The sequence below is a fragment of the Aquila chrysaetos genome, chromosome 13 (genome assembly GCF_900496995.4).
Source record: "Aquila chrysaetos chrysaetos chromosome 13, bAquChr1.4, whole genome shotgun sequence".
NCBI classification, from domain to species: Eukaryota; Metazoa; Chordata; class Aves; order Accipitriformes; family Accipitridae; genus Aquila; species Aquila chrysaetos.
The window spans coordinates 13,761,751-13,784,704 of NC_044016.1; the positions used below are offsets into that span (position 1 = coordinate 13,761,751).

Here is a 22,954-nt window from a genome sequence, read left to right on the forward strand (position 1 = left end):
AGTTGCACAAAATTGCTCTTCAGTTTTGGAGATGGGAAGATACAGCAGCGGCAGATCTTGTACTTCATGCACAGGTTTAGCAAGGGGAAGAAATCTGCAGGCCAGCTGTAACTTCCAGATATGATGGCAAACTGAAGCCTGTACACCTTATTAAAAAGGCATAGAGACAGTGATTCATAGAATGTTTTAGCAGTGTCAGTGTTTTGCAACTGAAAGGTCAATTGAGTGTTGAATTGTTCAATCTAAGTTTTGTTTTCAACACTTTTAATTCTCCTGCCTTCTGGATGATTGTTCATAATTGGGTTTTCCTTCAATATTACTGTTTTGGAAGATGCTGATCAACTATGAACAACTTCAAGGCAAGAACTGAAGGGTTCTTGGGGTGGGGTTTTTGTTTGGGGTTTTTTTTTTTTTGGTTGGTTGGTTGATTTGGGAGGGGGGTGTCCTTTTTAGATGAACTGTGTCCTGCATGTATATTCAACTACTGATACCCAGTACTGTAGATTCAACAGAACACACTTAGCTTTTGTCTGCCCTGCAGATTACTGTCAGTTGAAGAAATACCTAAGCTGCTTGGTAAGATAAAGTAGCTCGTGGAGAAGTCTGAGCTCTTGACTGTGTCTGGTTCCTGAGTGATTTCATTTAAATTTAACAATTTAGCTTGGGTATCCCTGCTTTGTAGTGCAATCTTTCCTACTGCACTTCAGAACTGGTTTAAGCATATCTGGCATTGCCAGTAATAGCGAAATGAGTTTATGTAACAGCTAGAGAGGTCACAGTCAGTGCTGCTGTTGACAGGCAGTGACTTTATAGAGTCTTTCTCCCAATGTATAGTAGCTCAGTTTCTGGAGGGTATTTCTGACTCTGTTTTATAAGATTATTTTTAGCACTGGTGCTGCTCTTTCTAAGAATAATTGAAGCTAGTGGTAAATGTACTATTGAATTCTGGTGTAGGGTGGATCACTTTTCATGAGGACCATGGCTATTCCTAGCCAATTAAAAAACAAAAAAACCCTCAAAACTAAAAGCTGTTAAGTATATCAAATGTTGTGACAAAACAGTCCTTGTCATTGGTGAGAAACATTCACAATATGAAGACAACCATCTCGAATTTCCCTGGTTGAAACATCAGTCTCATTGAAAGATTAACATTGAAATTTAGTGGAAATTAAGCATCAAAGTTGTGTCACCCCTTTTTCTGTAGAGAGAGTCAGTCAATTATGGTATTAATGTATGTGCTGATTTGTTCTCTGTGGAGAAGGAAAGAACTGCTGTGGAGCAACAGCTCCTCTCGTTTTCTCTCGAGATAGTTGGGATGGAGAGTGAAGAAAGCAAAAAATTTCTCCCACAAAACAGGTTGTTCCTTTACATGCTCCTAAAAAACACACTCCTAGAAAATGCAGCTGCTCTTTGGTACCTTATTATGTAGGAGGGGTAAAGGAAAGGAATGGACTGAGAAAATGTAACTATTTTTTGCAGCCTCATGAATGCCAGAGCTCAATGGTGGGTGCCAAAGTATTTAGCCTTAGCTTTGTATGGTAGACTTCTGTTATGGAAAGGCATGTTTGCATAAATCGTTAATACTTTACTAGGATGAATGTTCAAAGGTGTCAATCTTACTAAATCCTTACCAATACACTCCCTATTGTATAGAGCAGATTAACAAGATCTGCCTTTCTCCTCTGAGAAGGTATTTAGAATAGCGTTCTTAACGCTTCAGGATAGAAAAAATATTTTTACTGGTTTGTAGCCCATTGTTTTTGAAAGTTCAGTGATCTGGTTGTTTTGGTTAGGTTTGGTTTTTTTTCACAAAAGGCCATTCTGGAGTTTCTTTTTGTTCCATTAGTGTTCAAAAGAAGAAAGAGGAAAATTTAGTGGGAAAGTAAACAGTGATGGAGGAGAAACAGAGGCATCCTCTTTTTTTTCTGCCCTCAGCATTGTGTTGTATCAGCATTTCTCTCGTTATCATTTCCTAAGCAAGCTCCTCTGCTTCAGAGGAGCCATTGTGTTTTCTGTAATAAATGGAAGACAGCAAGATATAAATCTGGTTTGTTTTCTGTACTGTTAAGAGATTTAATTGACAACTGAATGCAGTGTCCCTCTTTGAACCATTGTTTAGTTACAGCATGTTTTTAATTTTGCGAGTGTTCCTGTGGTGTAGCAGTCCTGTGGTTTGATGGGACTGCAAAAGAGGAAAGGTAGTGTGGTAGGGGATTCTTGGCTGTGGGGGTGGCATTGGAAGGGGTGTGGTGGTATTTTTGGTAGAAAGGTAGCCCTTTTCCAAGAAGAATAGAGGTCAGGCTGTCAGCTTAAGAGATGTCAGTTTAGATACTCCCAAACTTGGACTACTGCACCTGCTTTCATTTATGAGAAATGGCCAGCTTCATGCATCCAGCTTTCTCCATGTGGGTCTTTGACTTCCTTTTATTTACCTGATTAACCAGGACCTAAGGCTGGAATCCTTTAGCTAGTTGCTTAACGTATTTCCCATATTTTCCTTGCTCTTGCAGGTGTATTAGTTGGCGCTGAAGTAGAGAGCTCTCTGAAGTGCAGGACATAACAGGAAAATTACATTTTTTGAGGCTACAGAACTACTGTAAATTCTGAGTTATGATGTTAATTGTACTTAGTGACCCTGGGAACTGCAGTACAGGCAGCCAGCCACATTAATAGTCTAGATGAAGAAAATTGCATCTGTTTCAAAGAAGTAACAAGCTGTAATAACATTTGATCAGTGTAACTAAGGCTGAGTCACACTGTGTAAAACTTCTGAACATCATTAGGAGTCATGCAGGTTTCCTCCAAAAGTCATCCCTTTTATATATTTTCGGTAGATTTGGATAGAATATTTTTCACTGTGTCAGTTCCTTTTTGGTTTTGTTTGTTTTAAAAATACTCTAAAACAGTCCAAAGAAATATTTCCTGAACTTGGCAGCTGCTGGGCAGAAGCTTGCCTTTTTCTGAAGGGCATTAGGAATTTTCACACGCTTGTTGTAAAAGGCCGAATAGTATACGCCGAAAGTAATACTCTGATGCCCACAGTGCAGATGCATAGCTCCATTGCTGTAAAAATTGTTAAATCAAAACAGTGAGTCGTGCTATTACCTAATGAAACTTCACGTGGAAGTTTTTATAAAATGACAGCACTGTATTTGTTTTACTTCAGCGTGCCTTATATGTTTTATTTTTAACATCAATAAGCATCACTTTTTAAGGGATTTGGTTTCCTGAAATCCAATTGTATGGGGTTTGTTTTGTTCTGGTTTTTTAAACTGTGTTACTGAAATTGTGCTATAGTTCTAGTGGAAAATCATAAAGGGCATTTGCTGACAGGAGAGCTCCCAGGAGTCCTTTAAAACAAGAAAGTTGGGTTTTTTTTTTTCTGATATACAGTGATTATGAAAACCTTGACTTTAAAAAAAAATATATATGTAGATATGGGTATCGTGGAAGAGACTGTCGAGCCAATGTTTACCTCCTTCCTACCGGAGAAATTGTGTATTTCATAGCATCAGTGGTGGTACTATTTAACTATGAGGAGAGAACTCAGCGACACTACTTGGGTCATACAGACTGCGTTAAATGGTTAGTATATAACATTTGCATGTAAGTATGTGTGTAATAATGCAGAAATGTATTTTTTTTTATTCTCTCCTACTGTATGTATGAGCTTATTAATGTCATCATAATTGTAATTGTTTTCTGTTTCATCTACCCCAGTAGATTTCACTGTAGTAAACACTGCACAAATGAATGGTGCTAGAGCAGCCTATGCTAGCTTACAATTTCTGGCTTAAATGTAAAACAATGGGATACGTAGACAATCTAAGAGTGCCAGATTAGAGAAAGGATCTTTGCTTAAATTATTTTAAGTAGATATCCCAGAAATTAAAAATTGTTGTCAGCCTAATTCTAAATCAGTGATTTACAGGCAGTATGGTGAAGGTGTAGTCTTAAAGGAGAATTAGAAAACCAAATGGAAAACTGAGCAATAATTTTCTTATTTTTTAATAGCTACCCCATCCAAGTATTAAGACGGTCTGGGAAATCAGAAGTTTGCAAAACAAAACAGAAAGCAGGGAAATTGAAGCCAATGTCATTGTGGGTGGAAAGGCAGTTGCTGATTTTACAATGTTAGTCTGAAGAGTAGTGCACATCATGTAATGGTGAACATAAGCTCCCTACTGTACCTTAATGGAGAAGGGTTGCCATCTAAACCTCTTTTCTCCTGGCTGTGCTTTGATAACTGTAATTGCTTCCTGTGGGAGGAATGCTGTCAGTCGTATGTTCTTCACTTTCATTCAAAAAACTAGACTGAATAGTAAATGGTTTTGGTGTCCATCATTCTGACCTCTTCAGGCTCTCCCTGGCTCCCCCTTTCCTGTTTCAATGGCTTTCTCCACCTCTGTAGTTTTACAGAGAAAGCAAGTAAGAAGGTCGGTCAAAAAATCACTAGGACTAAGAGGATGTGTACTCTGAAATCTGTTTTTTCACATCGGGTCCAAAGCAGAATGTGATAAGCAAAAGCAGATTTTTACTTACACTAGTAGTACACCATACTGGAAAACTTCATTAGTACAATTACTCATTTCAAGTGGCAGCAATCCCTGACTCCTGGGTGCACAAGCCCTCAGCCAACTTTTCAGCTGTTTTTCCCCCAGGTTCATGCTATCTGTAGGTTTAGGCATAAAATATGCTATAGTGTTTATAAATATGGCACGTAACTATGCGTAGGAAGTCCATCATGAGACAAGGTACATTTTGTTACAGTGGACTCCTGATACAGTCAAACCTTAGATTTGTCAGAGCACGTGTGGAGGTGCTCTTCTGGCGCTCCTGGTTGTGTGCCAGCAACCATTGCAAGAGCCTGATCAACCCATCAGTACAGTGTGTAATGAAATAGTCTGATGAAAAACATTCAAGCCGTCTCATGCGGGATTTAGGATCATAAGTGTCTTCATGGGCTTCTGTTGAGAAAGAAAAAAAAATTTACAAAAAACCTCTCAGTTTTGAAGACCTATGACAGCAAAAGCAAGTCATATTTCTGTCTGTCTTAGTCTTGCAGTTCATCCAGACAAAATTAGAATTGCAACAGGACAGTTAGCTGGAGTGGATAAAGATGGAAGGGTAAGTAATAGAGCCGTTGAGCAGTAGTATCTTGTTTTGAAAATCAGGAAAAAGTGTTTGGGGTTTTTTTTAATCTCATCATCACCTTCTGTTTGCAGTTTATTTTATGCACTGCATTTACTGAGATATTTTGCTGTTTCTAAGGTAACAGCCTATATCTCTAGCAAAAGACAGTAACAACTAAGCACTCAGCCATATGTCAAAAAGAGCAGAAGCTCATAAAGTCCTTTATCTGTGACATAGGAAACTCAATTTTAATTGTGCAAGCAAATGTGAAGCTTGTAGTTGATTTATAAGGCCACATCATTTCTGTCACATTTTTTTTAATAAGTCTTCTGCAGAGGAGGACAAGTCCCCAGTTCTGTGGGTCAGTGTACTCTTAAGGCTTCATGGAAGAAGAAACCAACTTTTAGAGTTCATGGAAGGTGTGTCAAGCTTTCCTACAAACTTGCTCATTTGGGAGCAGGTGTGTTTAAATGCTCTTGTCCCTGGCTCTTGGAAAACTCTGTCACAATTTGAATAATTGGATTATCTTCATGAAGTTATAGACAGAGAAAGAAAAAAAAAAAAGAGGGGAAAAAAAGACAGATACTATAAGGTGTAGAAGCCCATTAAATATAACCCTTATTCAGATGTTCAACTTAATTTCTTTTGTAAGAAATTGATGTGGGGTTTTTTGTATAGATGTTGTTATAATTTCCACTGAACATTTGTTGACTTTCTTCTTAGGGCTGGCTGGTTTGTTTTTCGATCAGTGGGATGATTTATTGTCACTTTCGATGGTGAATGCTGTCCTTAAGCCAACTTAATTCCCACTTCATTTGTGATTGTTTCACATTTATGAAGCTAAGCTGGTTTGGGATAGTACTAGTATGAAATACAACCATGGACATTTTCATTGAGTGGTTGGTGATGGTTAGGGGACTTGGTTCACCAGGGTGGGGTGTTTTTTGGTTTTTTTTTTTTCCTACTTTATGTATTAAAAAAACAAGGTTTGATCATTGTTTTCAGCGGTTGCATAAGATTGCTAGGTCTGGTGCCTGAAATGCAAGATGACTCTTCCATTATTTGTTCAATGACTTAAATTGAGCAAAGATTTATTTTCACAACTACCAAATGCCACCACACTTAATTTCCTGCCTCGGCGGCACTGCTGCCACGTTTGTAGCTCAGACACAAGGAGTAAGATTGTCTTGAATTGCCTTTTGAGGTTCAGGATACTATCCAGCAGCATCATTAGCACAGGTCATCCTGCATTTCGGTCTATAGTTTGTAATTCAGGTAGCATCTGCTTAAGGAAACTTGACACGTGCATATGATGCTTTCCCCGTTGATGACGCTGTTTGTCCCATTGCTTTTTCATGCAGCCTCTGCAGCCCCATGTTAGAGTATGGGACTCGGTGAGCCTGGTGACGCTGCAGGTTATCGGCCTCGGGACTTTTGAGCGTGGAGTGGGGTGTTTGGATTTTTCAAAAGCGGTAAGATGGGTGCGATTACTTGGTGCGTTAATTTATCCAATCCTGTGTAAACGGGAAGGAGATCTCTGGACATTTTGTATGTGGTTGTCTAGCTGATCTGTTTTGGTATTAAAAGTGTGTCAGTAAAGTTTATGTATACTTTATAAAACCAGCTGACAGCAAGCTAGCTGGAGAAACAGGAAATTGCACATGTAAAATTGTGGTAACAAACTAGCACAGTGAAAAAATAGCAGGCAAGAAAAACCTTAACTAGAAATTGAAGGTCATGCTGGGTTTAGTGGTTTGGTTTTGTTTGTGAGGGGCTTGGTTGTTCGTTTAGATGTTAAAAACAAGTTTGTTAGTGAGGTTCGTGAAGACAAATTTTAGCAAGTTCTGATAGAAGGGGTAACTTTTCTGCTTGCACAGCTGGAGTAGGTTTTTATCCACCAAGAAATAAAAAAACCCCAACATTGTCTTGTGCTATTTTTTTCCTCAAGGAATAACTTGTTCAATTTGTGCCTCTACTTTTACACAGAAAAAAAAAAATAGAAGTCTTGTTACTGGGCCCACAGAATTTGTCAGAAAAATCAGCAGCAAATGGACATGTGCTACTTGGCATTGATAAAGTTCTCATTTCGGAATTGGCAATGAGTTTATTTTTTTTTATTATTATTTCTTTTATTTTGTAAAATATGTGTATATTTTAATCTTTAACCTGCCTTTGTATTTTTGCCAAAGCACAGATGTATCAGACCTGCTGAAAACTTAGACTGTGATTCTTGCATCCCAGCAAGAAGAATTAATGTGTGTAAAAAATAAAAAAATGCAGAAAAAGAATGTCTACTGTATTTTGCTAATAGAGGAAGAGATTCACAGGACAGCTGAGGTGGGAAGAGATGTCTGGAGATCACCTCATCCACCATCCTGCTCACAGCAGGCTCAGCCAGAGCAGGCTGCTCAGGGCTGTGTCCAGCTGGCTTCTGAGTATCTCCAAGGATGGAGACTCAACGGTGTCGCTGGGCAACCTGTTGAAAAGAAATGCTTATGCTATCTTGCTGCAGTTTCACTTAACACTGAAATGTTGCTATGTTAGTTACATCTAGGTTTTGTCTTTCAGTAAATAAGATAATTTTTATGTTGGTTTTTTTTTTACACAAATAAGGGGTAGCATAAATAAAATAATGTGAAAGGAGTACTGTCATACCTGTCACTCTAACAAACCAGTAAAACTTTTGAACTGAGGTACTTTTTTTTTTTCCCAAAGTGAATAAACACATTCCAACAAAACAAACAAACAAAAAACACAGGAATTTTTGAGGACTAGATTTTAGTTTTTATTAGTTCTGTTTTGCAGCTGAAACTGATTTTGATACCTTATTACAGTCTCATATGATTCCTCACTAGACAGAAACAGTGAATGTGCAGTATCTAGAACTGTGTTTTTAGCACATAATTTCATTAAGCCACACAAGAGCTGTGTATATCACCAATGCTGTCTTCAGGGTTTCTTTCCACTTAATAATTGACATGTGTATTTGCATATTACTGCTCATAGTAGTATTTGGGAATAAAAATTTCAGCCACCTCTATTTTCATAATTTGTTAGAGAATGCGGTTGAACTGCAAGAATCAACTTTAAAATAAATAAGGCTTCCTCCAAATCTTTCTACACATGTCCTTGAAACAACTGGTTTGTGCAAGTATGTGTTGCTGTGAATAAGTATGTGTTTGTTCTAAGATTTTCTGTCTGCTCTTCTAATGCCATATAGCCATATTTAACATTTTGTTGTAAAATTGTTCAAAATAAGCCATTCTAGTAATTTAATACCGTAGATGACAGTCTTTTTGCTCTGTAAGCATAATTTTATTCAGGAAGTGTTACCTTTGCTGCAGTTTTACCAACCACATGATGAAACTGCTGGTACTTAATGCTCCATGCGGAACAAATTAGATGTGCTTACAAAATTTGATAATGTAAAGTTGTGTGTATGTGATGGTGACATTTAAGAAAAAAACAAAAGTGGAGCTGTGTTTCTGCTTCTGAGACCTAAGGAAAAACAAAATATTTCCAGAATAGAAAAAGGGAGAAACCTCTTTGCTACTAGCATGATATTGCAAACAAGAAAGCAAAAAAAAGACAACAATAACAAAAACAAACTAGGAGAGAGAGACTTGGTAAGATACTTTTAAAGGTTTCCTAGAATCATTATTTGAAGCATGGTCATTTTTTGTGAGATTATGAAAAACATCTATGTCTGTCTTTAAGAGAAAAGGAGAATACCAGATATTTGGAGTTTATAATTACTTTAAATGGACTTGATTAATTTATATTTGTACCTTTGTGTTTTTTTAAAATACTACTACCCTGCCCTGTTTCTAAATGGGGTGTGATAGTACTTTGTCAGCACTTCTTTTTTTCTTTTTCCTTTAGGATTCTGGTAGTCATTTGTGTGTAATTGATGACTCTAATGAGCATATGCTTACTGTGTGGGATTGGCAGAGGAAATCAAAAATAGCAGAAATAAAGGTAATTATTGCACAAATTAATTTTCTGAAATACAGGTGGTTGTATTCCCATAAATAAAACAGTTTGAGACACACACCTTTGATTGTACTTGGAAACTGCAACTGTAATACCACTGGCTTGTATAAGGATACAAAGGAAATGTATTCTTAACTTTGATATTGGAAGGTTTTTGCATATTGGAGTGCTTATAATCACATTTTACTTATCCTTGAGAGCCAATGCAAATAAAGCAATTCTCTAATATTTTCCTAATTTAAAAAAAAAATAAATCCTGGGAACTTTAAGAAACTGAAGTGGTGATTCAGTCTGTAGTTGTTTATTTAAAAAAAAAAAAAAGTCGTTTTAGACATCCCTTATTTTCATTTTTGTCTGAATCGAGTTCCAGACATTGATTCTCCATACATGTGTCTCTTCTCATTTGAAGTCCATTAGTACTTTTGTAGATTGCAGTCTTGTCTGCTTTCCTGTTTTTTTCATAACCTCCTAAATTTCTGATTGATGAGAAGCGTTCAGAGGTGTTGCGCTCAATGTTCGTGTAAAGTTGATTCCACTGGAAACACCCAATCCAATAACAACTTGCTATTGAAGTCCATATTTTGAGACCTCTTGATTTGCATTATATAGTATCAAGCAAGGAGATACTACACGGATGTGGAACTGCGTATTTTTTAATTATTTTTTTTTTTAATCGTGAGTCAGCAAGGGGAATATAGGCATGTATGTCTATATGATTACAAACTTGGAATTTCAGATAACAAAATCAGGTTGGTTTGACCCATTTTCTTCAAATTATGTTGACCAATAGTAATTATGTTCTATTCTGTAAGTTTTAGTGTAATTCTATGTCAGTATTTTCATTTCCTTGCTGATATTTAATGTGAAGTTATTTGGCATGTGCCTTGTATTTCCCTTTCTATTGACATTATGTTTTGACTATTTTCACTCTCCAAGGAGTTCCTTGGTGATTCAGAATTGCCTGAAAACAATTTGCCAGGGACAGCTTGCCCTTCAGTACTTACTCATGTTTAGGACTTGATCTTTCAGTATCTTAAGCAGCTTCCACAATAGTTGGTGTGAGCAGAGTTTCATCCCTTGAGCTGGGGTGCAAAACAGAAGCCTTTTCTCAGCTGAACTCCATTAAATTTTTCAGTCCTTAGTTTCCGTAGGATTTGTGGATATCGCAAATCCACTCATGTGGAGGAAGCTGTGTGAGAGAAGCGTAATTCAATAAATATGGCCATCAACAAAAAAATTAAGAAGGTTGTTTTCCTAAAGTGAGCCAAAAATGGTGAAGTGGGAAAAGGTGCTGATTCAGCAGCACTTTTATGTATACCCCTTTAAAGCACAGGCTTAAATCCCATTGAAGTAAATGCATTGATGCATTTACTTAAGTGTTTTGTAGAGTCCTTGCCTCCAGGAGATTGTCTTCAAAGTCAGTTTGGTTGAATATACATTAGAATTTAGATAAATGACCAGTCAGTTTGTTATGTTTGTAAAATCTATTGGTAAAGGATGAAATACTCATTGAGGTGTTAGTAATTCAGTAACAGTATATGCAGCCAGTAAAAATACAACGGTGGGACACTGCGTTTCAGAGTTTTGAGTTATGCGGGCTTCTGTTTTTCTTTGTGAGGAGGAAAGGAGAGGAAGAAAGAACCCGAAAGAATTTTTATAGAATTTCAGAAAGAGAATGATGGATATAATCCTGCTGTTACCATTGTCTCACTTGCCTCTGTCAGAGCTTTGTTATCCAGAATACCAAACTAGTCTGTGTAAAAAATAAGCAGGTTGTCTTGTATACATCATTCACGTTCCATGGCAGAAATTTTAGCTGTTTCAGAGGGCAGAAGCTTTTATGATTTAAAAAGCAAATGTAAAACCCTGACTTTTCTACTGAAGTTTTATAAAGATCTCTTACGAATGTAGAAAATCCATATATATAAAACGATATGTGCGGTCATTCAGACAGTTGATTTAGCACGAACACGTACAGATTCTTTCAAGCATACAATGAGCTGTCTAGTTCCTCATATCTCTGTTCTGAAACCTGGGATCTTAACATGTGTTTTTAGTAGTTAATGTCTGAATAATGCCCATCTGAATAAATATTATTTCTCTTATTATTTCAGACTACAAATGAAGTTGTTCTTGCTGTAGAATTCCATCCAACTGATGCAAATACCATAATAACATGCGGCAAATCTCATATATTTTTCTGGACCTGGAGTGGCAATTCATTATCAAGGAAGCAAGGGATATTTGGGGTAAGAATGACTTGATGTCAGGTCAGTTTTAAGTCAATGGAATGATCTGCTCACACCTTCTATAAATTTGCTTCGTTGTTACCATGTACTGTTTGAGCAGAGGTGTAAACAAACAAAAAAGGTTAAATTCTGCTTATGTGTATGCAGGGTGTATGGGTGTGGATACATTATGCTAATTACATAGAGAGTACAAGCAATAATCCCTTTCTTTTGCTTGCTTTGTTTCAGAAATATGAGAAACCCAAATTTGTTCAGTGTTTGGCTTTTTTGGGAAATGGTGATGTGCTCACTGGAGACTCAGGTGGGATAATACTTATATGGGGCAAAACTACTGTAGAATCTACTCCAGGAAAAGGACCTAAAGGTAGGATACATTCACAGTTAATCACAGATTTTAGATAGTCCATAGAAGACAAACATAAAGCATTGCATTAGAAAAGGAATAGGGAAAGAGGCCTGACTAAGGGTGTACACTTCCTATTACTAACAGGTGTACTAAACTCCTTCAAGTGTCATGAATATGCTGACTTAAGAGCAATCTAGAGTTTCTAAATAATTAATGAGACTGTGCCTGAAATGAATGAAAACTACTTTATCTAAAGGGTTTGCATTTAAAAACAGGTACAGTTAATCAGCTTTCCTTTCATCCTGATATTTGAAAAACGCTGTAGGATAAGTTTGAGGATTCCACAGGCTACCTCTGCCTCTTAAGGCTTACATTGTACCATGCTTCGTCTCAGAGGAATACCATTAAGTGTTGAAGCTGATGTTAATGGGACTTGTATGTGAAGGAAAAATATAATGCATAGTTGTACCAATTATGCAAATAAGAGTATCTGGTTTAGCAGATAAGTCTTGGCTGTAAAATATACTTTAAAACCCATCTTATTCGCAATTTGGGTTAAACTTACTCTTTAGGGCAAAGCTTTTGTAAAAAAGAAAGGAAAATTATTTGCTACTCTATATATGCAGACCTGGCACAGTTGAGCCCTAAGGTAACTTATAAATTCAAGGATAATTTATTTTACTTGGTAGCTTTTCAAACACTCTGGTTTAAATCGGTATGCCAGGAAAACATTCATGTAAAAAGTATATTTTTAACTGTAAGTATGTTTTTGTAGGTAAATCTTTTTCTTGTCTTTCAAGCTAACTGCAATGGAAAAATAACATATTATCTGATGTTTAATTTTGAAATTCTTGTGCAAAAATAACCATTCCTGAGTATAATCTTAAAAGATGTCAAATAGAACATTTATTTACATTGCCTTAATTAAATATGGGATCTTTTAGTTGGTTTATCACATTAGATTGGTCACATTGGTATGAGGACTTGATCTCATACTCTTTTTCACAGTGTGAGAGCATGCTGACTTGAACTGACTTGAGCCATAGGCAAAGTCAGCGAAGTTAAGCTGGTATTTATTTGGGTGGTGTTTTAGGCTTTTTCTGTGATTGCTATTTGGAAATATGCAAGTTGCAAAGCACCAGAATCTTGCGCTTTTTTAAAATATACTTTCCTACAGCAGTTCGTTTGACATGAAGTCCCAATTAGGATGCAAAAGGCTTCCTTTGCTACCTTTGTTGTTTAATTTTCTCACCTCTCTTTTGTTCTTCCTAGTGTTTTCCTTTGGGTAGACTACTGTATTGGTAGATGCCAAATGCTGCTTACACTATTTTTAAGTGAGGCAACATCCAGCACTAGATGTTAAGTTCATGCATCCTGGAAACTTTGCTATAAATAATTTGCTTTTTATTCCCATAAGACTATAGACAAGAAATCTTTGAGTTTCTTAAAAGAAAGTAACTTTAATTGTTTTCGAATAATTACTTGCTAAATGTTTATTGACTCTAAACGACAATTTCTCTTGCATCTGGAAAGACTGTGTTTGTTCCCTTGGATAGCAGAGAAATGAAAGCATTTTGCAAATAATTGTTTTTCTTGCCTTCACAAGTTGTAGGACAATCAGTCTCAAAAAAGTTTCTCTTCAGAAAGGCAGGCCCTTTGTTTTATCTTCTTATCCTGCAAGAAAACACTACCACCTTGTGTTTGCAATACTGATGCGATACTAATAGCCTGACAGTCCAAATGTAATTATTTATTATATACTGTTACTTTATTCTTCTGTCAAAAGGTATAGCTTCTTGTAAACCCCAGGTGAAAAAACGAGTAGTGTTCTTTATTATTTTCTTTTTGTGCATGTAGGAGTTTATCAGATAAGCAGACAAATCAAAGCTCACGATGGCAGTGTGTTCACACTCTGTCAACTGAGGAATGGGATGCTACTAACTGGAGGTGGGAAAGACCGAAAGATCATCCTCTGGGATCATGATTTGAATCCTGAAAGGGAAATTGAGGTAAGAAAGCAAGAGTGACAAGGGAATTGCCTTGAGCAAGGTATTGACTAGCAAGACAGAGCCCTCCTCACCCTTTGGAGGATCGGTAGTTAGGATGATAGAATGTCTTCTGGTTGCTATCTTTTTAAGTGGATGACAATGTTTTATTATAAAGTGTTTGAATTTTCAGCCTATAATGAGCCTATATGAGGCTTCAGTTCTCCTCTGTTTTAAGTTCAACAGAAATTATAAGGTTTTTCTTTCCTCCAAGCCCTTCCTTAGTTTCTTTTATTTGTCACTTTTTTGAGGATATTGTTTAGTATCACCTGTGTTTTTGTTAAGTTTGCCTGTCTGGAGAAAGACAATGTTGCCAGGATTTGAGGGTTTTAATAGAATTTTTGACATAAGGCAAACAATCGGTGGGATACATATGGGTATTCTGTAAGAATTGATGATTAATAAGCTATGTTGAGGAACTTCTTTTAACTTTATCCTAAAACAAGTGTTTAGTGAATATGTATGTCTCTGTGATTTGGCTATATGGCAATGCTAGGTAAATGGGGATGAACTGAAAAAAATTGTACATTATGGTTTTTAAAATACTTCTCCCCCCCCCCCCCCCCCCCAACAATAAGATGACCTCTTGAATTAATGTGTTCTTCTTAAACAGTTGTTCTAATAATGGTTTACTCCACTTACCTAGTGTCCATTTATAGCAGCATTTTTTCCTTAATGCATATGTTTAGTTCCGTCTAGAGTTTATTACCTTGAATGTAATATTTACCTTTAGAAAACACATCTTGATAGTAAGTAAGCATTGACTATTATATACAACTCTTAGGCTTAAGTAACACTCTATTCGTATCAGTGTCTCTGTTTGCCTTTTGTAAATGTTATGTTGAAGCTGATTTCTTACGTTGAGAAATATTACCAGAGCCCTGACAGACATCTTTCTGAATGATTGCATTCATTTTCTATCTTGTGTGGCTAATATTAGTGTATTTTCTAAAGGTAGATCATTTAGAATACCAAACAAATGCACACTGTAAAATAAACCAGTCTATTAGAATTCAAGCATGCAATAAACAAACTCAATAAAATTTGGGGTCATTGCTGACATAAGGCATATGAACGTTTACTTAAGGCTAATCAGGAAGCATTTGCGGTGGGCTACAGGATTTTCCTTATTTTTCACAATGTGTTTTGAAAAGTAAACAGTAACTGTGTATTATTGCTATCCTTATAAGATGAGTTGTAAGGTTGTGGAGTGCATTCATTTAGTGTATTTGGCATTTAAAAATCCATGTAAATTAATTCGTAATTTTTTCTACTGTGACTTATTAAAATGGCATAATTGTGATTGTTTTGGAGTGAGATTGTCTTGTATACTGAACAAATAAATGAGGTAGGTTTTGGGTCAAGTCCTGATCTAGTGCATACATGATTAGATTGTTCCTTTTTACTGGGATAACTGCAGTTCTGGTACCGTCTTTGTGCACTATTTGTGGCCTTCAAAAATAAGCACCTATCAAGATGCGTGATGTGGTTTTACAGATGTTTCTTTTCCTAGGTTCCTGACCAGTATGGAACAATCAGAGCAGTAGCGGAAGGAAAAGCAGATCAATTTTTAGTGGGTACTTCACGAAACTTTGTTTTGCGGGGAACATTTAACGATGGTTTCCTAGTAGAGGTACAGGTGAGCACAGGTTTTTTTTAAGCTACAACCCAAAAATTGTTTGGATTTCCCTGCTGGTGTGTTATTTTAAGAGAGTCTTTATTTTATTCATTGTTAAATCATATGTGTTTTCTTTCCAGGGACATACAGATGAACTCTGGGGACTGGCATCCCATCCTTTCAAAGACTTATTTTTAACATGTGCCCAAGATAGGCAAGTTTGTATGTGGAACTCTGTGGACCACACACTGGAATGGACCAGGCTGCTAGATGTATGTCAACCCTTTAATGTTAAATACAAAGCTGGAAAATAAGAAAAAGCATTAGTTTTCTGCAACACCCTTGTCCCATCTGATTGCAAGAGAAACAAAAATCCTGTAGTTATGGCTTTAAAAACAGCTATTCAGAAGCTTTGCTAAACTTAACCAGGCTCATCAGACATTGTACAGACTGTAATCTGGTTACCATTGTCTGATGCCATTCTGACAATCCAAGTTGTATAAAACTTAGTCTTTGTTCTTGTTACAGTTTAACTTTCCCCAATCATTCAGACAATCTGAAGAGGGTATCATACAGTTGTGCAAGGTCTGGCTTTAGATGTCCTTCCTTACTGTCATTGTTTGTGTCATATTTTGGCTAGTTCTGTCCTAATACCCAAGCAAAAGTATCTTTTTACACAGAAGTTTAGGCTTTTTACTTTCAGTGTCATGTAGTGCATGTCACTGATAGATTAAAAGAAAATCTTTCTGAGGGTTTTAAGCATGCTGCTAACTGATTGGTTTTTCCCGTGTCAGTTTACCTCAGACTTTTAGGGTAGCTTTGGTATAAGGAGAGGTGTTTGACCATAAGGAAGCAGGCGGTTGAATGATGTGTCTGTGCCTCTCTGTTCAGGAACCAGGGCACTGTGCTGACTTCCATCCCAGCGGAGCAGTGGTTGCGATAGGAACGCACTCGGGCAGGTAAACACCTTTCGACTGTGTTGTGATGATCGTGATGATTGAAAGTTTAAAGGAGACAATTTGATACTACGTATCTTATCTATTGGAATTTATTTGCTTTTCATTCTTTTTGCTTGAGGTTACGTACCCTAAAAAGCTTGGGGGAAGGGGATGGATCTTTCTTACATGGGTTAGATGAAGACAGAAGGATTGACTGTTGTTAGGCTGTTCTGGTTTTTTAACTACTCTTTCGTGAAAGCCCAGATCTTGATTTTTTTTTATTTTTTTTTTTTAACTATTTTTTTTGCAGGGGTTTCCATGAGCACTCCTTATTGGCTATACCAAGTATCGTTTATTTTAATATTGTGTGTGTATGTTACATTAGTTAATAAGACAGGTACAGTACAGATCTTCCTCTTTCCCAAATCAAACAGACCTGCCATCTTTTAAATTGACGTGGAGAGGCAAGTGAACAGGCTAGTATTTTGATTTTTGTGTAAGACAGAGTTCGACATGGCACATTGCTGCAATGAAGTCCTATTGAGCTGTTCATATTCTTCCTGAAATCGTTGCCTATTTGAAAGCTATCAAAACACAAACTGAATCTTTTAACTCAGGCGTCTTTCAGTAGTGGAAAAAATTTGTTTTAACTCATAGTGAAACTCTGGCTTGGTATCACCTCCCAAGAAAGGAGTCTCATGCAATGGATTTTTAGCAAGTACCAATTAAAAGAAAAAACAGGATATTCATAGCGTTAGAAAGGTGAGAGGAACAGATATTAAATCTATTAGGATTTTTATTCTGTTTTTCAGTTCTACCTCATGGTTGACAACTAGATGATAAAATAATGCATAGTGCATGTAAGAAAATGCGGATTTTTTTTTGTGTTTAATTTGCCTCCTAGAAATTTTTTTATGTGTAACCTCATGCCTAAAAACCATTTAAAGTTTGGTTTTTAGAAACCTTTGAGCATGTGCAATACCCTTAAACTTTCCTGGAAAAATGAAATGTTAAATACTTCTTAGGGAATTTCCTTTTCCAAGATGAAGATGCAGTCTGCACTTAATTCATTAGGTATAATATCAGGCTAGAAAACCTAGTTTACCTTCCTAAGAAAAATCTTGCTGAGCTCTTGTATATTTGCTTTCCACATTGTACTTTTCCATTTTTTCATCTCTTTCTAATTATAGCATTAAATTGAACAAGTGTTTCTACCTTCATTAAGCAGAGCAGAAGATACTGGCCTAATAGTACTTGAAATAGGGAACAGGGAAGAGAAGGTCAGGCTACATTTCTTGAGAGTTATTAGGCATTTTTTAAATTATATCAAAGCACAATCAAGGCATATTGAGCAGCCAAAGCATTCAGTCTGTTGTTTGCTTTTGCTTTACTTTTTTTTTTTCCTCCCTCCCAGACCATTTAACGTTACTTTTTGAGTTCAGCACTTTTCAGTTTAAATTCTTATTTTTAAATTACTTGAGGCAACCAGTTTATACTATGTTGGATAAGTTTATGATGGCGGCCTTGGGGGTTTTTTGTTTGATTTTTTTACCCTGTTCTTGGAACTAAGCAGTTATATTTTCACCATTATATTTTACTGCGTTCTGATTGCATGATTCAGTGATAGGCTTGAGATATACAAATGAAACTGAATTTAAATGAGCCCTGGTAAGTAGACAAGTGTACGAGAAATAAATGGAATTGTGAATCAAAATAAACAGACCAGTTTTAAATTTACTGCCTAACCAGCGACATCACGCAGTGCTTTCTGTGCCAGATAATCCAGTCCAAGGGAGTTATTTCCCAAGGCATGAGGGCTGCATGATATACCTCGATTAACATAGGAGAAAATAATCTCAGACCCATAACAAGTCATTTAATAACTTGATTTATAGCCCAGAATGCTTAAAGCAAATATTAAATGAGTCTAATCTGTTTAGGACTCAATAAACACAAACCTTGGATGTGTCTATGTGTTGCTGTTCTAGTGCTGCTCTGCTTCCAGTATGGAGGTCACTAAGACAGAGGTAGGGAATGGAGCATTAAGAAAGTTGGGTTTGATGGTTGAAATTGTGACATCTGAAGAAAACGGAAATTTCTACCTGTCTTCCCATTCTTGTCTGTTGTTTCACAGCGGTGTGTTTTTATCAGGCCAACATGTCATGGTCTTGGTGTGTTTTTCACATACCACTTCCCATGATTAGTATTTCGGTATCATTTCCCTTTTGGGGCTGTCTGCAAATGGTCTGCTGCAGGTTTTGTTACTGCTTCTTTAAATACCTGCTGTGTGCCTGATCATCAATTGTCTGGGATTAAGCCTAGTTTGGAGAGAACTAATACTTTTTGTGGATCCTGCTGTTTGCTGGAAATGCACAGGTGGAAAACTAAAAAGGGCTGGCAATCAGAAATCCTAGCAGAAAAGTGGGTTTTTCAAGGCACTGTACAGATCCTTTTGCCATGCTGCCAGTGGTAATATTTGCAGGGAAGTAGACCTTTCTGTGACTAATCATGTAGACTATCTTGAGTGCTGTGCATATGAGTACCCAAAAGCACTGCAGAAAAAAAGACAAGATTCTTAAAAACCCACTAACATTATTAAGAAAACTGAAGGCTAAAGGACAAGACCAGCATAAGCCAGAGCCACGAGGAGGTAAATCAGTCAATAGAGCTATTGAGCATTATACCAGTTCAGCATCTGTTGTGGTATTAAGATGAAGAAGCCTAAATATCCCAGGGAACCAGTCTTGTAAGATGGGTTGGTTTGTCCACCCTGATTAATGCCTTGCAGATTCAACATTCAGTATTACCTAAACATGGGAATTGCAAGTGTAAGTGCGAAAATATATTACTACTATGGAATACCATTTCGCTGGTGATTTAATCAGAAAAGATCTACATTCACAAATGTGAATTATCAATAATAAATGTCTGTCATGCGTCAGAATTTGTTTTCCAAAAGAGAGTAGTTTAAGGGGTTTTGTTTCTAAAAACATGGTTTTTTATATAGGTTATTAGTATTTTTTTAAAGCAAAGGAATGGGAAGACAAGAAACAGATGAAAAGGGCAAAAGTTCTGTCTTGTTTACGTGAACTCACAAACAAGTTAAGCATGTTATCTTCGGTAATAATTGGGAGAAAAATGAATAAAAATCAGAAAAAGTGAAAGAACCGCTATCTTACAGCTGGGATACCATTCATCCATTTATTTCATCCGATCTACAGATCAGAAGTTCACTTGCCAGCCAAGCTTTGCATTTCACAGCTCTTAGGACTTCTTCAGGGTCAGCTGCCATTTGCATGTTGCATACCTTAGTCTTGGAAGGAAGATCAGAAACACAGTCTCAAGGTGGACCCCAGCTGTTTGCGAGAAGGGCCTGTGTGGGGCATGCCGATGAACTGCTGTAGCTGCTAAACTGAAGACACATTTCATGGAGAAGGGCTTTTTTGCTCGCAGTTGCAGTGTTTGCCATGGCGTTGGGAGAGCTTGGAAGATTGAAGAGAGCACGTCTCATTACAACTCGTGGAAGCATCAAGAAACAGCTGAACTAGATGTGACCAGTGCTTCCTTTCTTAAATTATTATCAAAATTGTCACAGTGCACTGATTCTTTCCAAGGTCAGCTAAGGTTGCTGCTAGTGTGTCCTCTGCAGAAGAATTTTTTGAGAAGGACTGCTGTCACAAAATGCTGTCTCCTAATGTCAAATGAAGTTCAGTGTGCACTCTTAAGAGCAGCAGCAGTTTTGCATTGTGTTTGATACCAAACAATACCACCTCTGTGCTTTCAGTAAAATAGGGGGGGATTGAATGTTTTTCTGGTTGCATTTTAGGCTTTGGGTATTTTTCATTTTACATACTATTAACTGGAGAATTACCTGTTTCACGTAACAGCCTCAAAGGACCAACCTAAAGAGCCAGTGTCAGGACCAGCATCAAGAGGCATGTCCTTGTGGCAGAAGCCTCCCTGCCCTGCCCTGGTTGTGTATTTTGGGACACGGAGGGTTCAGCTCTCCCCTTGGCTGTCTAGCAGAAGCGCTGTGCAGCATGGGCACCTGCAGGAGGGCGTGGGAAGGGGGTACACACCCGCTTTGTGGAAGAAAGCTGCTTTTGGCTGTTACTGTGCTGATCATCAGGTTTTATATCCAGGCACTTCAATTACGCTGCTCAGAATAAACAAAGAGGTATCATGCTGTGTCGTCTTGCTAGATAAATAGATTTTACAGTATACTGCCTAAGTTTTCTGGTAAAGCAAAAAGTCTTCCTATCTCCTGTTTTGCTGGCTGTGCACAAGAGGTGTGTTGCCCACATGGGCTGAAGCAGTGAGGAGCCTCCAGCCTGTGCTGGATTCAGGAAGACACAAAATGAGAATGAGACAGTGGGGCATTGGCCTTCAGACCAGCTTCTTGTATTGCTTGAAAACCAGATGATTTCAACTCAGTGATGCCTCCATGTGTGTTCTTCACCGTTCTGTTGTCCCATCAGGATGTACTTTTAGAGCAGTTTTGCTGTCATGGTGGAGTGATTGTTTTTCTTTCTGTGGTGGCAAAATGGCATAGGTACCCTCTCTCTTCCCCCCTGCCAAACCCTTTTGTGGTTTTGGTTGTTGGGGTTTTTTTTAATTTACTTTTGTTTGTTCTTTAATATCCACACCCCTATCAGGGTTATCACCCAGGTAACATCTTAGTGGAGCATTTGGCAGGGCCAAAGGGGGGCACAGTTTGAACTAAATAGCAGAATAGGAACTTGTAACTCCTAATGTGTTCAGAGAACCAGCAAAGCTTCAGTGTGTAGATTGGAAATCAAAAGTCCAATTTCAGCAGAGCATTACAGAAGAGAAACCGGGAGCATGGTTTCTACTGCTGTCCAATGCAAACATATTAGCTGTTTTCCACTGGTTGCATCTGTCTTGCACACAGATTATTCAGCAGTCCGTGGCATGTGGGGCTGGGGGCTGGGGGGGTTGTGTGTATGTCGTTTAATTTCTTTCATGTGGTTCTCTAACCACAAGCTGGTTTTAAGCCATTGGACCAGGTCACTTTCCAGATACCTAGCTACTGGACACTGGATCAGCATGAGCTGGAATCTGATCTCCGTCCACAGAAAGCAGCGATGTACGCTGTTGTTCCTGGAGTTTATTTTAGGTCATATAAGTTTGTTATGAAATAAATGGTCCTAGCTTTAGCACTGTTCCACTGAGTTCACTATCAGACAGCGGGTTGAATTGCCTTACTTGTTTTCCCCATGTGTGAACTCACCGTTTGCCACTAGGGATGGAAACCTGGCTGTGGCATATGCACATGGTTGTGAGATCAGAAGTTTGGAGCAAAGAAATTAAATTCTGTGTACAGCTTTAATGTATTTAGCCATGTTGACACCTTGTGTTTTCATGATACATGTTATGTATTTATATTTTTATTAGATTTTCATTGTCTTTGTTTTGCTAATGTTCACTGTATTTAGGAGTTAGGTGGGTATCAGAACCATTGCAGAACGCTCAGGTTCTGCTGATCTTGCCTGTCTTGCTGTCAGTGGCCATTTCGGTGTATGGGCTACTGAGTTTTTGTAAGCTTCTCTGAGCTTTTTACATGTGCCTCGTAACTAACACTGCAGTTTGAAAGTTATTGTTAAATAATAAAAAATGCAATTAATTACCTTAGTTATAAATTATCCAAGCAGGAAATAAAAACAAAAAATGCTAGGTTATGAACCATCAAATTTCCGTAGATGGTTATTCCTTCTTACTTTGATAAAATTATTCATAGAAATGGAAAGGACTGAGGAGAAAATACCAAATTAGAATATATTTGTGTTTAAAATGAGTGTGAAAATGTTTTCCACTCCCTACTACTACTTCTATTTTTATTTTTTTTAACTTTGCTTCATACAAATTGAACGATCAGTTTTTATATCAAAGCTCTTCTTCAAAATGGGGAAGAAGTAATAGATCAAAATTCAGCTGTAGCGTTAAGGCTTCGGGATGATAAGGTGTAGTCATATTAGCTATCTGGTGGCATGTTTATCATCTAGTAGACATTTTGGTGATTACTGCAGTGTTCAAGGGAGAGGGAAAAAATTGGGCTGTATTTAGAATCTTTCATATATTCTTCACTGAAACTTGTATCGCTTTGTGAACCAGAAAAGCGTTCCATTAAAAACAGATGTTTAGTGTGCTGCTTTTGAGGCGCTAGGATGAGAAGATGAAGGCAGGCAGTGATTATTGCTCCTTTGCTTGTTTTTTTGTTTAGTGGAAGTGATACTTACTGGAATTCTCTCTGTAGGTGGTTTGTTTTGGATGCAGAAACAAGGGATCTGGTTTCAATACACACTGATGGCAACGAACAGCTCTCAGTGATGCGCTACTCAGTAGGTAGGCCCACTTGTACGTTCAGAATAATTGCTGATAAATGAGATGTCTGTTCTATTAAACTGTCTTAAACTACTCCCCAGTCACTAGAAAAGGCAGAGCTTTGAAAAAAATAATTTAAGATGCTTAATATATAACTGAATACTTGGTTACAGATTTGTGTATGCTAAATCTTGGAGTTTTGTAACTGCAAAGTTACAGTCACCTTTCCCAGCCTTTCCTTCATGTTGATCTGTACTGTTACAATAAAAGTTAGCTTTGCTCCCAGAAAA

General features: G+C 37.4%; 1 protein-coding gene across 8 annotated transcripts in view; it reads left to right on the forward strand.

The window, feature by feature from the left end:
* EML4 (EMAP like 4) overlaps nucleotides 1-22,954 on the forward strand; it is a 169,379-nt gene that overhangs the window by 131,527 nt on the left and 14,898 nt on the right. For 7 of the 8 annotated variants that reach the window (XM_030035140.2, XM_030035137.2, XM_030035139.2 and 4 more), the window contains 11 exons: nucleotides 3,436-3,585; nucleotides 5,058-5,127; nucleotides 6,495-6,605; nucleotides 9,016-9,111; nucleotides 11,241-11,375; nucleotides 11,604-11,739; nucleotides 13,579-13,730; nucleotides 15,280-15,405; nucleotides 15,525-15,656; nucleotides 16,276-16,343; nucleotides 22,597-22,685. In XM_030035140.2, coding sequence (XP_029891000.1) covers nucleotides 3,436-3,585; nucleotides 5,058-5,127; nucleotides 6,495-6,605; nucleotides 9,016-9,111; nucleotides 11,241-11,375; nucleotides 11,604-11,739; nucleotides 13,579-13,730; nucleotides 15,280-15,405; nucleotides 15,525-15,656; nucleotides 16,276-16,343; nucleotides 22,597-22,685 — 1,265 coding nt within the window. Of the gene's footprint in view, nucleotides 1-329; nucleotides 383-3,393; nucleotides 3,586-5,057; nucleotides 5,128-6,494; nucleotides 6,606-9,015; nucleotides 9,112-11,240; nucleotides 11,376-11,603; nucleotides 11,740-13,578; nucleotides 13,731-15,279; nucleotides 15,406-15,524; nucleotides 15,657-16,275; nucleotides 16,344-22,596; nucleotides 22,686-22,954 lie in introns of those variants that run through there. The other variant, XM_041128224.1, reaches the window with a different exon arrangement.